General features: G+C 49.8%; 1 protein-coding gene across 1 annotated transcript; it reads left to right on the forward strand.

Moving 5' to 3' along the window:
- The first annotated feature begins 1,039 nt into the window (after positions 1 to 1,039).
- On the forward strand, positions 1,040 to 4,670 carry LOC116941443 (proteinase-activated receptor 1-like). The gene has a single exon (XM_032952557.2). The coding sequence runs from the start codon at positions 2,678 to 2,680 to the stop codon at positions 3,620 to 3,622; it is 945 nt and encodes a 314-aa protein (XP_032808448.1). The 5' UTR covers positions 1,040 to 2,677; the 3' UTR covers positions 3,623 to 4,670.
- Positions 4,671 to 16,089: the final 11,419 nt, after the last annotated feature.

Consider the following 16,089-nt stretch of genomic DNA (forward strand, 5'->3'; position numbering starts at 1 on the left):
TTGTCCCACTCCTCTTTGCAGATCTTCTCCAAGTCATTAAGTTTCGAGGCTGGCGTTTGGCAACTCGAACCTTCATCTCCCTCCATAGATTTTCTACGGGATTAAGGTCTGGACACTGGCTAGGCCACTCCAGGATCTTCATGTGCTTCTTCTTGAGCCACTCCTTTGTTGCCTTGGCCGTGTGTTTTGGGTCATTGTCATGCTGGAATACCCATCCACGACCCATTTTCAATGCCCTGGCTGAGGGAAGGAGATTCAAACCCAAGATTTGACGGTGCATGGCCCCGTCCATCGTCCCTTTGATGCGGTGAAGTTGTCCTGTCCCCTTAGCAGAAAAAACACCCCCAAAGCATAATGTTTTCACCTCCATGAATGACGGTGGGGATGGTGTTCTTGGGGTCATAGGCAGCATTCCTCCTCCTCCAAACAAGGCGAGTTGAGTTGATGCCAAAGAGCTCCATTTTGGTCTCATCTGACCACAACATTTTCACCCAGTTGTCCTCTGAATCATTCAGATGTTCATTGGCAAACTTCAGACGGGCATGTATATGGGCTTTTTTGAACAGGGGGGCCTTGCGGGTGCTGCAGGATTTCAGTCCTTCACGGCGTAGTGTGTTACCAATTGTTTTCTTGGTGACTATGGTCCCAGCTGCCTTGGGATCATTGACAAGATTCTCCCGTGTAGTTCTGGGCTGATTCCTCACCGTTATCATGATCATTGCAACTCCACGAGGTGAGATCTTGCATGGAGCCCCAGGCCGAGGGAGATTGACAGTTATTTTGTGTTTCTTCCATTTGCGTATAATCGCACCAACTATTGTCACCTTCTCACCAAGCTGCTTGGCAATGGTCTTGTAGCCCATTCCAGCCTTGTGTAGGTCTACAATCTTGTCCCTGACATCCTTGGAGAGCTCTTTGGTCTTGGCCATGGTGGAGAGTTTGGAATCTGATTGATTGCTTCTGTGGACAGGTGTCTTTTATACAGGTAACAAGCTGAGATCTGGAGCACTCCCTTTAAGAGTGTGCTCCTAATCTCAGCTCGTTACCTGTATAAAAGACACCTGGGAGCCAAAAATCTTTCTGATTGAGAGGGGGTCAAATACTTATTTCCCTCATTAAAATGCAAATCAATTTATAACATTTTTGACATGCGTTTATCCGGATTTTGTTGTTGTTATTCTGTCTCTCACTGTTCAAATAAACCTACCATTAAAATTATAGACTGATCATTTCTTTGTCAGTTGGCAAACGTACAAAATCAGCAGGGCATCAAATACTTTTTTACCTCACTGTATGGCTCAAGCAAACTTTTTCTAGGAGCGCTGTTACCTACGCCATTTTGAACCGGTCTGGGAAGCGGCCCTCACTGAATGAAATACTGATGCCAGGTGGACAATCAGCGGCACAAGAAACGTCCAATCATGATTTGAGAATCGACTTGTGGATGTAGTCAAGTGACGATATCTTATTCGGCAGCGGTGAAATGAACATGGACACCTCTACCACGGATGTTGGTGCCAGGGTCTCGAGTTTTGCATTGTTCCCACGTTGATCCAACAGGAGAATGCGTTGCCTTCATGTTAGAAACGTCTTGTTCGTCACTATTTTATTGGCGAAGAACATCGCATATACTGTGCACAGACCTCGTCGACGAGTTAATGGGTGGTTGGTGTGCAGCAGACCCTTCATAACGCGTCACAGAGCACGGAGGTCGCGAGCCGACTCATTGGTGCGCAGAGCAAAGAACGATCTGCGAGATTTTATTATTATCAGTGGGTTGGCAGATCTGCAGTTCGCTCTGTAAACGAGTCGGACAGTCTCGAAACTACGTGGTACTCTGATGAATACCTTGCAGTCTATTTTCCCCAACATAAATGTCCAATAAAAAATACTAATGATTTAATTAAACGTGTAAATGCCAATGTTCATTAAACGTAATTTAATTCGTTTAGAATAATGTCCCATGTGGGGAGGGACGTCGCCACCAGCAGAACTCGTGTGTGTGGATCGACTGCGGAATGCGTAGCTCCATCAGCACCCACAGAGCGTTCCGCACGCGGCCATTAAGGAAATGAGTTCAAGGCCGTGGTCGCAGAAAAGGAGAATGAGCGACCTCCCACAGAGCGAAGGTTGCCTGGAAGAAAAAAATTAAGTCTTGGTTGCTGGAAGAGAGAGTGTGTGGAGGGGAGTAGAGCGAGGGGAGAGGTAGCAGAGTGCATGGAGGGGAGCAGAGTGAGATGAGAGGGGAGAGGTAGGAGATGGTGTGGAGGGGAGTAGAATGAGAGGGGAGAGACAGGAGAGTGCGTGGAGGTGAGTAGAGTGAGATGAGATGATGGGAAAGGTAGGAGATGATGTGGAGGGGAGTAGAGTGAGATGAGAAGGGACAAGTAGGAGAGTGCGAGGAGGGGAGTAGAGTGAGGGGAGAGGTGTGAAAATGCGTGAAGGGGAGTAGAGTGAGATGAGAGGAGAGAGGGGGGCTGGGGTGATGATGGAAGATCTTGAAGGCAGTGAGTGGGATCTTGAAATTGTGGAGGGATTGAAGTCATGGATCACATGGTCTCACTTATGTACGTGCACTGTTGTATACACAAATTGTTTTATTTTAATTCGTTTTTTTTATCGTGAGTAAAATTTGCTTAATTTCTCTTTTTTCAGGTTTCCTTTGGGCTTTTGAAAAATGAATCCTCAGGAACTGGTGAAATATTGCTTTTTATTCCCAATTTATTTAGTGACGTTTGTCGCAGGGCTGCCCCTCAACGCCATGGCGTGCTGGGTACTGGGACGCACCAAAAAGAACTCAATGTCCATCTACGCGCTGAACCTCGCCACCGCAGACCTATTCTACTTGGCCGTTGTTCCGATGAAAATCGGCTACACCTTCAACGGAAACAACTGGATTTTCCCCGTATTTCTCTGTCGCGTAACAACCCTGATATTCTTCACGAACATTTACGCCAGCATCATGATCCTGGCGGCGATCAGCGTGGACCGCTACAAGGCCGTGGTGCACCCGCTGGAGGTGTCGCGCTGGCGGGAGCCGAGGACGGCGTGGATCGTGTGCGCCGTCATCTGGGTCATCACCGTCGCCGAGATTGCGCCCATCAACTACGTCACGTTCACCGTGATGGTCAACGCTACCAATGGCAGTGCTCCCCCCACCATCAAGTGCTACGAGAAGTTCTCAACCAGCGACATGGACTTCTTGACCATTTACAGACTCTACTTGTTTTCCTCCCTCTACCTCCCCTCGCTAGTCGCCATGCTCTTCTCGTACATCAGTGTCATCAAATCTCTGTTCAAAGTCGACGATCAGGTCGACGTGATGAAACGCGACAAGAAGATCCGCGCCATCAAGCTGACCGTCTTGATTATCAGCAACTTTTTTGTGTGTTTCACCACCTACAACGTGTCCCATATCATCGGCTTCATCGAGAGTCGATACAACAGGATGTCCTGGGAGAGCTTGGCTCTGCTGCGAGACATTGCACTCGGACTCAGCCTGCTCAACAGCCTCTTCGACCCCGTGGTTGCCTTCGTTGCATCGTCTTCATTTAGGAATTCGTGCAAAAATATCATCAAGTGTAGACTATTTAAAAACCGCATAGAAGATGCAGCAACTTGACCGAGCTCCATTGCAAACTGCACAGTTCACACAGATAACACATCTGCACTATGACCACCACACCTTAGAGCTGAACCCAAACATCCTTTTGAGTCTGGATATGTCTCTATAACCCTTAGTCGTTCGTTCCTTGTGTAGAATATACAAGGATTAGACAAGGAAGTACAGACTGAGGAATTGCAGTTGCTCCTGTATAACACCGCACATGTGGTCCCTGTAACATGTAGAGACCAAGCCCTGTTTTATTGACTGTGGTGTCAGAAAGTCGCAGGGTAAAATCAGAAAGAGCGGTGAGGTCAGGACTGACAGGAAGAGAGCAAAGAGGCAAGGATGAATATGGCAACGGCATCAATGGAAAGGGTCGTGATGAGAGCGGTCGAGTGGACTCATGCTGGGTGTGGAGAGAGGTCGTGGTGCACCGAGTGGTGTAGAGAGACGAGAAGAGTGGTTGAGAGAGGGTTATGTGAAAGAATAGGGGGCTGCAGAAAGAGTGCAGGTCACAGTGATTGGAGGGAGGGGCTCTGATGAATGTGTAGAGGTGCTAACTATTCACTGTTCGGTAATCTGCATTGCCAATAGGTATCAAAGGGGCAGTGCAGCGTTACCTCTGTGTGAATAACGGTTGGGGTCAGACGAGGTGAAGTGGATCGTAGCTACAGTTTGGTAAGAACCAATCAGACAGTTCCACATGGGAATGTGGGATTGGTTAGATCTGGCCACAAACGGGTATAAGAAGGGTGAGCGCGCAGAGTGCAGGGAGTTCTCTCCCTACACGAAGACCGAAGTCCGGGCTGAAGATAGCCAGGACCCTGGACCCAACCTTCCAGCCCTTTTGAGGGCTTAGGCTCAGCGTATCCAGTGGTCAAGACCCACCGAGCCAGCGGTGGGTCAGTTAGCCTCCCCTAGGTCCAAGTCGGAGGACTCTAGGATAGCGGTAGACTCCAGAGTAAGTCCTGCCAAGACAGGAGGCTGTGCCTCCTTAGGTTAGGAAGGGACCTGTGTGTAGGTCACGCTAAGTCCGGAGGCTGTACCTTCTTAGGGTATCGGGTGAGGGGACCGTATACCCCTTTGTGTGTTAGGGACTGTGTAAGACAAGAAAGACAATAAACAGAGTGTGCCTCATAAGAAGTTTATTCGTCATTATAAACACTACAACTGGAGTCAGAAGTGGTTGAAAAATGGAAACAAGAAGTTCAGCCCACGTGCGAGGTCAGAATGGAGAAAACCTCGACTCACCTGCGGGAACCGCCAACTCCGCTGAAAATGCCGGCGCATTGCCAGCCGCCCAACCACCGGCTCAGCAGCCGATTGCTCCTCCTGCCATGGGGGACGGACTCCGGGCAGCACACAGCCGTCTCGCCCAACTTCTACATGTGTAGTGATGGAAGCATCACTATTGTGTACACACGCACACGTGTGACGTCACTATGCGGGGGAGCGTCACGACCACGCGGGTCTTATTATCTGTATTTTTATTTAGTGTGCTGATCTTAAAGGTGCATTGAAAATTGTGATACTCCGACTGATGCCCCTGTTGTTTGTGGAGTGACTCATGCAGCCAGCTGTGGCTCTAGGGTTTGGTGTTACATGTTATGTATGTAGTTTATTGTTAAAAATTCGGTCACAGTTCCTATGATCACTGTTACATTGCATTTATGGCTTTATTTTGGTGACTTCTAAACGTTTTTTGGTTTGGCCATGTTTTTGTTTATTGTAGTACGGAGTTAGACTGATGGCCTTAATCTAAGTTTTGTTGTTGTTGTTGTTTGACTTGCATCTCACTGGGATTTTTGCACACAGCGTTGGTGTACGGTACTATTTCAGGAATATTTTGATGTTTTTTCCTGGATTTTCTGTTTGCACATGCACAAAGTCACTTTAAGATGTTTTCTTGTTCATGTTTTTGTTTGTTTGTTTGTTGCGGTTGCACCCGATTCAAGAGCCGAATGGCTCACAGGGCTATACCAAATATATGAAACTATGAAAACTAAACTATGTCTAAACACACACATGACATCATCCCGGCTGGAGGCGAGAATGACGTCAGGGTCGGTTCTGGACTCGGGAGGCCACGAGGGTGGTGTGAGGTCGTGGCACTCTCTGCGACCCCGGCTAGACACGTGACCGGACTCCAGTGGGGGCCGGGGGCCTAGGGGGCACCTCGGGGGGCACGTGAACAGCAGGGGGGCTTCGAGAGGGTTCTCGAAGGGAGGCGTGGCCGGGGCGGGGCCCGGGCATGCCGAGGCCCATATAAGCAGCCTCCTCACGAGGTTCGAGGCTGCCCGTATCAAGAGTGAAGATGCATCGTGAAGACACCAATAAGAGATCCGTGTGTAGGTCCCAGCTGGAGGACTCTAGGATAGCGGTAGACGTGTAAGTAAGTCCCGCCAAGACAGGAGGCTGTACCTCCTTAGGTTAGCAAGAGATCTGTGTGTAGGTCCCAGCAGGAGGACTCTAGGATAGCAGTAGACGTGTAAGTCCCGCCAAGACAGGAGGCTGTACCTCCCTAGAGTTTCTGAGAAGTGTGTGTTAGCTAGAGTAAGTCGGTGGTCACCACCCTATGCGTAATGTAAGAGTTAACTGTTGTGTTCATTAAATAAATAAATGTTGTCTCCCGAGCAGTTGTGTGTGCACCTAATTCGAATCCACTACACATGCTGCAGCCTCCATTCTTGACGAGATCAACTTGGAGGCTGCGGGCGTATCAGATCAGCCGCCGGCAGATGTTCCCGCCATCGGCCAAGACAGACATTTTGAATTCCCCTTCGAGGCATCACGTGGTTCCGCCGGAAGCGGAAGCCAAGGCCATTCTGGGAATGCTGGGGGCCGATCGCACCTCGCAGCGTCATTAGCGCACGACTCTGTCAACTCACGCTACTCAGCTGACGCCGCGTCATCACAGTACCGACAGAGTACAGTAGACACTATCGGCCAGGTGATCGCCGATTTCCGGCTCGAGTCTGTGCAGGCTGATGAAGAAAAGCCGTCCGCCCTTCAACAGTGCCTGCCCATCTTTCATGAATTTGCGTCTACAGGGGGCGACTGGGTGGCCGTTCCAGCATCACTTCCTGAGCCACCAAGAAATGGTGGGCTGGTCGGACGCACAGGTGCTTCGAGCGCTGCCGGCCACCCTGGACGACGACGCTCTCACCACACTCATCACCATCCCCAAGCAACAAAGGGTGACTCTACAATCGGCCCTTCGACGAATGTCCGACGTCTACGGGCCTCCGTCCGACGTCCGCAACCGGTTTTATGACAGGCGACGCCACCCTAAAGAATCTCCATTAGTGTTCCGGACCACTCTACTCGCGATGGCAAGAGCGGCTTACTCCCGCATGGACAATGAAGCCATCGATGCTCTCGTCCTCCAGAAGATGCTGGAACTGGCGCGCGAGCTGCGCATCATCATTGAAGCGGTGGACGAGGAGAACATGTGCTCGCTGTTGTATATCAGGGTATTGAAAATTTTTACGAAAATAATAAAATGTAAATTCAATTTGGAAATATGCGTAATTATGTACATAAATTATGCTAATTCGAGAAATAATCGTATTAATTATGCGAATATGTGTGATTATGCTAATGCGATCCGTTATGATAATTAGGCCCCGCCTCGCTGACGAGGGTAGTATTATCAATCGGGATCACACAGTTAATCGTATGAGGTTATGCAGGTGTGCTGTAAGTATGCCAGATTAAACTCGGCTTCATTGCCTAGGTTCGTATTATCGATCGGTATAATACAATTATTCTTGCTTTGACATTTACTGATTATGTATTAGTGTTTATGTCAGGTCTCCAAATTCAAATCTCAACGCAGGATACAGTTCTTATAATTAAGATTATTATGCATGAACTCAGGAAAGAAACACTCAAACAATTCTGTGTTAAGCAATTTTAATTTCTAAACAAAACTTTAACACTATAATATGCGAATTATTATGCTTGGAATTATCAACCTCATTGATCCATACATTTAACCCTCAATAATCACGTTGTTAATTGGGTAACAGATCAATGATTACTTCCTTAGAGTAACACGAGCATACACGGCAAATAGGAATAAAAGTATTTAAAAATTAATCCAACGATATTCATGCGAAAGGCGATAAAAGCAATTATTATACCCCAAAGGCCAAAGAATACATGAATAGATTAATCGGCAAAATTATGCAATTAAAAAGAAAAACGAACGACTAAAAAGAAAACTACTAAATGACCGTCTCCACGTAACTCAGTGGGCAGCAATGTTCTTCACGATCAGTTGATATTTAATGCACTTTTATAATGAGTCTTAATATTGTGTGGGTGCGGTGGATTGTCTCTTTGGTAAATTCTCGTGTGAGCAGACGCCGGGAGCGTCATGGGTTTGTGAGGGTGGGGGAGGGTCATACGAACAACGGCTGGTTCCCTCTATCGCTCGGCGTCGGACGTTGGCTGAAGGTTCTCTCCGCCGCTGAATGATGAGCTGTGTCGGCACGATGCCCTCTCCTTGAAGATGCGCGATCGCGCTCGTGCTCTGGCAGCTGACACCCTTTCTCACGGGCGGCTGGTGAGGCTCTTTCCCCTGCTGGATGAGCCGAGTCGGCACAACGCTTGGCCGCTGGCAGCTGGCACCCTTGTTTGGTTGCGCTGGTTGCGCGCTTTCTCCTGCTGGACGATTGCTTTCGCAGCTCGTCCGCTGCGGTTGGTCCTCTGCGATGCTCGCTTGGTCGATGCTCGGCGCTTTCCGCCCTTTCTCGAGGTGGATTGCTTGACGCCGAGAATACTTTCAGCGATACTCTGTCTGCCCATGCCGAACTCAGCACAGAGCATCACCTCGCCCCTCTTCTCTGCGATGCACCACACGCATTGTTGATCTCGACGCCATGCCCCGGGGCTGGCTTGCTGTCCTCTTCCGAGCTGATGGTCGCCGTGTTCTGCCGCTGGTCGCTGTCGAGCTGAATTGACGAGCTGATGGTTGAGCTGATGGTTGAGCTGAGCTGTGTGTGTCGTGCTGCTGTTTATATCCGGAAAATCTCCCCTCTGCGCGTCTCTTACGAGAGGAAAAAAAACAGATGCTCACTCCGTCATGGTCTTTCACACAGGACGGATCTTTCTTTGATCTCGCTCTGGTGTTGTGGGTGTGGGGGTACGTATCCGTGTGTGTGTGTCATTTATTAAGTCACTGCACATCCGTGGGCACAGATGGCCCCTGCGATAAAGAGTAATTTCCCTCGCTCTGGCGTTAAATAATTTTCTCTCCCGTGTTGCGGGAAGACAAAGGCGGCCGGGAGGCTCTCTTTCTCTCTGGGACACATTTATCTTAGTCACGTGATTGACCTATCTCGCCTCATCTCTTCCGGCTGGCTCTCGATTTAACACTGCACAAATATTATTTGTATTCTTAGTTTTTTCGGTAAAGTCACGTTGAAGAGAAACAACAAAATAACAAAATATATAAAACAATAAAAAATTCTCACGACGTTTCGACCATAACTCGGTCATCATGATGATGATGACCGTTTGAGTTATGGTCGAAACGTCGTGAGAATTTTTTATTGTTTTATATATTTTGTTATTTTGTTGTTTCTCTTCAACGTGACTTTACCGAAAAAACTAAGAATATGAATTACTGCAGTCACGAAAGCTTTAAATCAAAATATTATTTGGTTTATGTTTCCCAAGATTTGTGATTTAACACCGTCATCACGACGCACTTCCTAGTGTTTATTATTTTTTGTCCCCGTCTGAGTCCAGGGATCCATGCTGTTGTGCTTGAGTTATTATTTATTTTATTTTGATGTCCTGAGTTTAAGAGTTAAGTTTATTGACTGTTGGAATTCATATTCCTTGGTTTTTGTAAGGTCATGTAACGGCAAGATGTAATGTAATTTAAGGTGAAAAACGTTAGTGTTAATATTATCTATATGAAGTAATAACCCGCTATGTAGATTGTAGTCTGGTTTTTCTTAGTGAGTGTGTGGATTCTTTATGATGTCGACTCATTTATTGTTAAGTTCTGAACTTTAACCGTTGCATTAATAGCAATGAAGGGGAAAATTGTTTTAAAACTCGCCTGTGCGTGGCGTCTGATTGTCTGGGAGTTCCAAGATAGAGTCTTTGAAGCCTGGAATTCCCCTCGAGCTTCATTAGTCATTTCCCCCTCGCCCCCCTTTTTCCCCTTTGATTTGGTTTATTACTTTTTATTGTTTATCTCCTGGCGGCCTGTTGTGTTTGAGGGGAGGGGGGGGGGTCTGTATCCCCCCTTTTGCCCCGGAGTTTATTATTTAATGGCCTTTTACAACCTCCAGCTGCTTGGCTTCTGGGTGTTGGTTCTTGTTGGTTTGAGGGTGATTATTTATTTATCGATTATTAAAAAAAAATATCGGCAAATATTATTATTAATATCAATTTTGGAAAAAGGCCTATATATCCAACATCACTACGAGCCGCTCGGAGCATCCACGCGCATCTAATTCTCCACACGGATTCGACCATCGCCGCCTCGGCTTCGACATCGGAGCCTGCCAGTAGGGACGACGGATTCTCCCCCGACCGGGCCGCAACGGGCTGGCAATCGTCCGACCACGCCGGTCGCCGCGACGACCAGCAGCGGAGATGGCCTCCTCCACCACGCAGCGATGTAACGTGCTTCAACTGTGGCCGACGAGGCAACATCTCCTCCGACTGCCGTGCGCCTCGACGATGCTTCCCCGGATCCCGAGGCCAGGACTACAGGACGCCCACAGCATCGCGGCACAATCAGGCAAGTCGCGACGCCTCTCACGCTCGGCCCTCATTCACACCATACACACCGCAATGCACCATAAGAAATGCTCGCGATTCGGCGTGTGATGTGCGGTGTTCCGGCGATTCTCCGCGGTCACTCCGACCTGGACAGTGGTCAGAACTGGCCCATAGGGTAGTCGCGGCGACGGCAGGTTCCTCCGTGGTTGTGGGCTCGATCAAGGGTGTGGAATTCCGTGTGTTGGTTGATACCGGTGCGTCGGCTACCATCATTTCGGATTTGATTTATAATATACTGCCCGTATGATGCCAACCCTTGGATCGGGTTTCTATCCCGTGTTTCGCCGCTAATGGAAGTTCGCTGGGCATTATTGGGCAAATTCATGCGCAAATTTCGATTGGTGACATTAAATTGGCGGGTCCTATTTTGGTCTCTTCCTCCCTCGCCGTGCCGTCTTTGTTAGGCACTGACTTTCTCGCGAAAATGCCTATTAAAATCCTTGTAGATCAAGGCTGCATTTAACTCCCGTCGGGCCGTCGGATGACGTTCTTGCCCACGCCCGCACATCCACGCATGGCTAATGCCTCTGTGCAGGCGTTTGTCGCCAGCACAGTGCGTATTCCGCCAGGAGCACAAATGCTCGTGCCCTTGTGATTAAAGAAACCACTAGCCCCGGACGCCTCGGCACATGGCGTTTTGCTGGGGCCTTCGAACACAGCTGTCAAAGGGTTAGATTTGGTGGCTGCAAAGACCCTCGTAGCAGCTGACAGGGAGCCGTTCTTGCAGGTTTTGAATGTCGGGTTGTCCACAACCGTCATTCCGCAAGGAACTGTGCTCGCTCACGCAATCCTGGCGCCCCTGGGGACCGGGGTCGTGGGACACGTGCTTGATAAGCCACAGGTTCCACCTCCTCCAAATCGGATGAGGAATGGCTGGACGCGCTCTGCGCAGACACGGTTGTTCTGTCTGGTTCACAGCGAATAAAATTGCGCGCTCTTCTGCGAGAATTTTATGATATATTCAGTAAATCTAAATTCGATATTGGCGGCACCAAGCTGCTGCGTCACCACATTGATACTGGTGACGCTGCCCCTATTCAACAAAACCCGTTTCAGCTTAGCCCGGCGGAGAAGCAGCATGTTAAATCGGCAGTGGATGACATGCTGGAGGCCGATATCATTCCTCCTTCCACTAGTCCCTGGGGTGCTCCAATAGTGCTGGTCAATAAGCACGATGGCAGTCTTCATTTTTGCGTTGATTTTCAGCACCTAAATAAAATCTCGGTAGCTGACGCCTACCCTCTCCCTCGTATGGACAAGTCATTGGATGCCCTGGCAGGGGCACACTATTTTTACACTCTAGACCTTCTGTCGGGGTTTTGGCAACTTCCCCTCGACGATGTGTCAAAACCTAAGACTGTTTTTCGGACACCACAGGGCCTTTTTGAGTTTAATAGATTGCCCATGGGTCTCCACTCGGCCCCCGCAACGTTCCAGAGGCTCATAGAGCTGGTCCTCGCTGGGCTCCAGTGGGACTCATGTCTCATTTATCTTGACGATGTCATCGTCTTTAGCCGCACGTTCGGCGAACACCTTGAGCGATTGCGTGCTATCTTCTTGAAAATGCGGGCTGCTAACTTAAAACTTCAAACCGCAGAAATGTTACCTACTGCGTGAGTTTGTGCGCTATTTGGGCCACATAGTCAGCCACTCGGGAATTTCTACCGACCCTGAAAAAACCATATGCGTTCGCCAATGGCCGACCCCTACATCTGCGGGCAATGTTCGCAGTTTTATTGGTTTTGCGTCATATTACCGCTGTTTTGTTGCTGGCTTCGCGACAATTGTCAAATCGCTTCATGCCCTTATGTCCAAAGGGGTGATGCTTCATTGGGGAAACGCGGAACAGGCAGCATTCGACTCTTTGCGGAACGCACTCGTGACGGCACCGTCCCTGGCATACCCAGATTTTTCTGTACCATTCGTATTGGACACCGACGCTAGCAATACGGGGATTGGCGGTGTTTTGTCCCAAAAGGTTGATGGCATTGAAAGGGTCGTTGCCTATGGTAGCAGGGTTTTGGCTCCTGCTGAACAACGATACTGTGTTACCCGGCGTGAGCTGCTGGCCATTGTGTTTTTCATTCAGCAATACAGGCCGTACCTGTATGGTCAGCATTTTACCGTGCGATCTGATCATTCGGCATTACAGTGCGCTCTGCGGGTTGACCAACCGTCCGGCCAGCTTTCTTGGTGGCTCGAAGTCCTTCAGGACTATGATTTCAATGTTACTTACCGTAAGGGTGCACAACACACAAATGCCGATGCGTTGTCTCGCCTCCCGCCGGCTCAAAAATGTGCATGCTTTTTGGGCTCTGGCCGTTGTAAGCCGCCACTGCCTGAGCAGGTTGCGCCTCTCGAAACGGTGTCCGCCGCGCTTCCCGTCGCCTCAGTGCCGATGTCGGACCATGCGGATCCAACAGCCAGTGACGACTTGCTGGGGCTGACTTTGGCCCAAATGGGGTCGGCACCAGAGCGATGACATGTCATTGTTATGGTTGCGTTGTAACGCAAATAATGCGGCTCAGGGGAAATTCAATTAATTTGTTATGAAGCACGGCTTGTTTATACATTGGTATGCTGACTCGTGCAAACATAAAATCGTCGTGCCCTCAGCCTTGCGATGTAAAGCCGTATGGGCAGCGCACGAGCGCTTGTTACACCTGGGTGTTCATAAAACCATTGGGTTGTTGCGGTTACAATTTTTCTGGCCTGGCATGCTGCGCGATGTAACCGACATTCTACTGGGGTGCACCCATTGCACGCAACGTAAACCACCGGCTAAACCGGCATGCCCACCCCTGCAACCCATTTTGGTGTCTCGTATAAACGAGTTGGTGGCTCTCGATATTTTGGGCCCTTTTCCTACTACACCACGTGGTAATAAGTACCTTCTGGTTGGGGTAAAGTATTTTATGCGGTGGCCCATGGCCTAGGCCCTCCCCAACCAGCCGGAAGTGGCCGTCGTGGACGCCTTTGTTCAGGGCTACGTCCTGGACAAAGGCGCACGAGAACGGTTGCTGACCGATCAGGGAATATTTTTTTCAGAAGTCCTGTTGAACGATGTATGCCACCTGTTGGGCACAAATAAACTGCGCACTTCGCCCTACCTTCCCCAAACCGACGGCATGGTGGAGCGCTTGCATAGAACTCTCACTCCTATGTTATCCCATCAGGTCGATGAATCCCATCTCAACTGGGACTTGCAGGTTCCGGGGGTCCTTGCCGCATACCGCATGGCGCCTCACGCGGCGACGGGATTTTCCCCGTTCTTTTTAATGTACGGTAGGGATGCCATTCCTCCCGCCGACGTTCGGCTGGAGATAGAACAGCCACCGCAGAAAGCCAAGCTCGTTGACCACTTGCGATTTAACCTCCGTAAGTTGACCGAGGCACGGGAGGCTGCCATTGAAAATTCTGCTTTCCGCCAGCGAGCGAATTTGAGACTGCATGATCCTCGGACGTCCACGCATCGGTGGGCACCGGGAGACAGGGCATGGCTTCACTGCCCCCAGGTGCCGGTGTCCCCATCGGCAAAGCTCCTCAGGCCATGGCGGGGTCCGGTGGAGGTGGTTGAGGTCCTGCGTCCCCAATGCGTTAAAATTCGCTGGGGACGGCGTTGCTGGTTCGTCCACCCTTCTCGGTTAAAACCCTTTATTGCGCCGCGCGTCCCTGCGACACACACACAACATGGGGACCGAGTGTGTGACGCGTCCAACGGGCCAGATGTTGCCCCATTGGTGCCTAACCCATAGTGTAGACGTGTCATTCCTTTTGCAGATGACACGGGAGTGACAGAGCCGTGCAGGCCACGTTCGGCCTCGATGGACCATGGGTCGTCAGGAGTCCCCACGGAGATGCCTCCGGACCCACCTGACACTCGTGTTAATCTTCCTGAACCTCCTGCGCCGCCAAAGAAGCTGGCCGTCCCCTACGATGGCCTCGCGAAACACACGCACCCTAAATCTTGCCGGTTTTTGTGATGTTCACCTTGCTTGCTGACACGTTCCCGGTTCCAAATCGGTTTGCAACACCCGCCGCCTGCTCTGTCGCGTCGTTTGCGTGTTCGGTGTCATGCCTATTTTGCCTTGTACATACGTTGTGTTATTAGGGGGGTATTTATATGGGTTTCTCTTGTTCTGTTTTGTTCACGAGGCACACTCACATTTCTTGCGTTGTTGGGGTTTTCGGGGTTTCACATTGTTGCAGCTGGGACGGCTGGAACTTCCGAAGGAGGGGGTGATGTAGAGGTGCTAACTACTCACTGTTCGGTAACCTGCATTGCCACTAGGTATCAAAGGGGCAGTGCAGCGTTACCTCTGTGTGAATAACAGTTGGGGTCAGACGAGGTGAAGTGGATCGTAGTCACAGTTTGGTAAGAACCAATCAGACAGTTCCACGTAGGAATGTGGGATTGGTTAGACCTGGCCACAAACGGGTATAAGAAGGGGGACCCCACAGAGCACGGGAAGTTCTCTCCCTACACGAAGACCGAAGCCCGGGCAGAAGATAGCCAGGACCCTGGACCCAGCCTTCCAGCCCTTCTGAGGGCTAAGGCTCGGCGTATCCAGTGGTCAAGACCCGCCGAGCCAGCGGTGGGTCAGATAGCCTCCCCTAGGTCCAAGTCGGAGGACTCTAGGATAGCGGTAGACTCCAGAGTAAGTCCCGCCAAGACAGGAGGCTATACCTCCTTAGGTTAGGAAGAGACCTGTGTGTAGGTCCCGCTAAGTCCGGAGGCTGTACCTTCTTAGGGTATCTGGTGAGGGGACCGTATACCCCTTTGTGTGTTAGGGACTGTGTAAGAGAAGAAAGGCAATAAACAGAGTGTGCGTTATAAGAAGTTTATTCGTCATTATAAACACTACAAATGGACAATCGTGAATGGATAATGAATGTTCTTACGAATATGGGATGTGTGCGTGGAGAGGCCTTGGAAAAGATTCGGGAATTTGACGTCATTATTGATGTTTATTTTTCAGAAGGGAGTGAGTGAAGGGTAGAGGTTTAGAGGGCAGAGGGAGAGGAGGTCATAGTATGGTGAGTTGTGAATTAAGATGTGTCATAGGGAAGTGTTCATCGGCAAAGAGCAAAGTCGTGAACCTGAACTTTAACAGCAGTGAGGGGATTATTAATATTATTATTTGTATAAAATGAGTACGACTGTGGGAGGTCAGAAGAAGTTGATCTATGGTAAGATTGGCCCATGCCATGGCAACGTGACTCAGGGTTAGTCATGGCTCTGAGCGCCACCGCCTCGAGACGGCGCCACTCGCTGCTGCACCGGGCCGCCTGCCGTGGGACGGACACGGAAGGTGCTGCCGCGTGTCAGTCGTCCTTCAAGGTTTGTAGTTTCACTTTGAAACACACACACTGTTATAATGTTAAAATGAGTATTTTCCAATGCAGTAGCCTTTATTTATTTGTTAATCCTTTAAGTAAGCACCGAATGAGTTCTAAAAGTATATTTTGCACGGGAGGTAGTGGGTGATTGACCTCGTGGTCTGGACGGCAGTAGGGGGCACAGCTGGTGCATGGGCCAGTCATCTTAGTCAGCCCATGGCACCTGCTGGGCCTGTCCCATGACCTGCTGTTAGCGAGCCTTCGACACTTCACGTGGCCTCAAAGTGCACCTAGCCTGGTACAGGCGCCGTGGTGACGCCGCCGTCACTTCGTGG

This window comes from Petromyzon marinus, chromosome 11 (genome assembly GCF_048934315.1).
Source record: "Petromyzon marinus isolate PM22_M1 ecotype Great Lakes invasive population chromosome 11, UKy_Petmar_22M1.pri1.0, whole genome shotgun sequence".
Taxonomy (NCBI): domain Eukaryota; kingdom Metazoa; phylum Chordata; class Hyperoartia; order Petromyzontiformes; family Petromyzontidae; genus Petromyzon; species Petromyzon marinus.

What these genes read in the sequence shown, in the direction of transcription:
- LOC116941443 (XM_032952557.2), top strand. Translation starts at nt 2,678, where the DNA reads ATGAATCCTCAGGAACTGGTGAAATATTGCTTTTTATTCCCAATTTAT.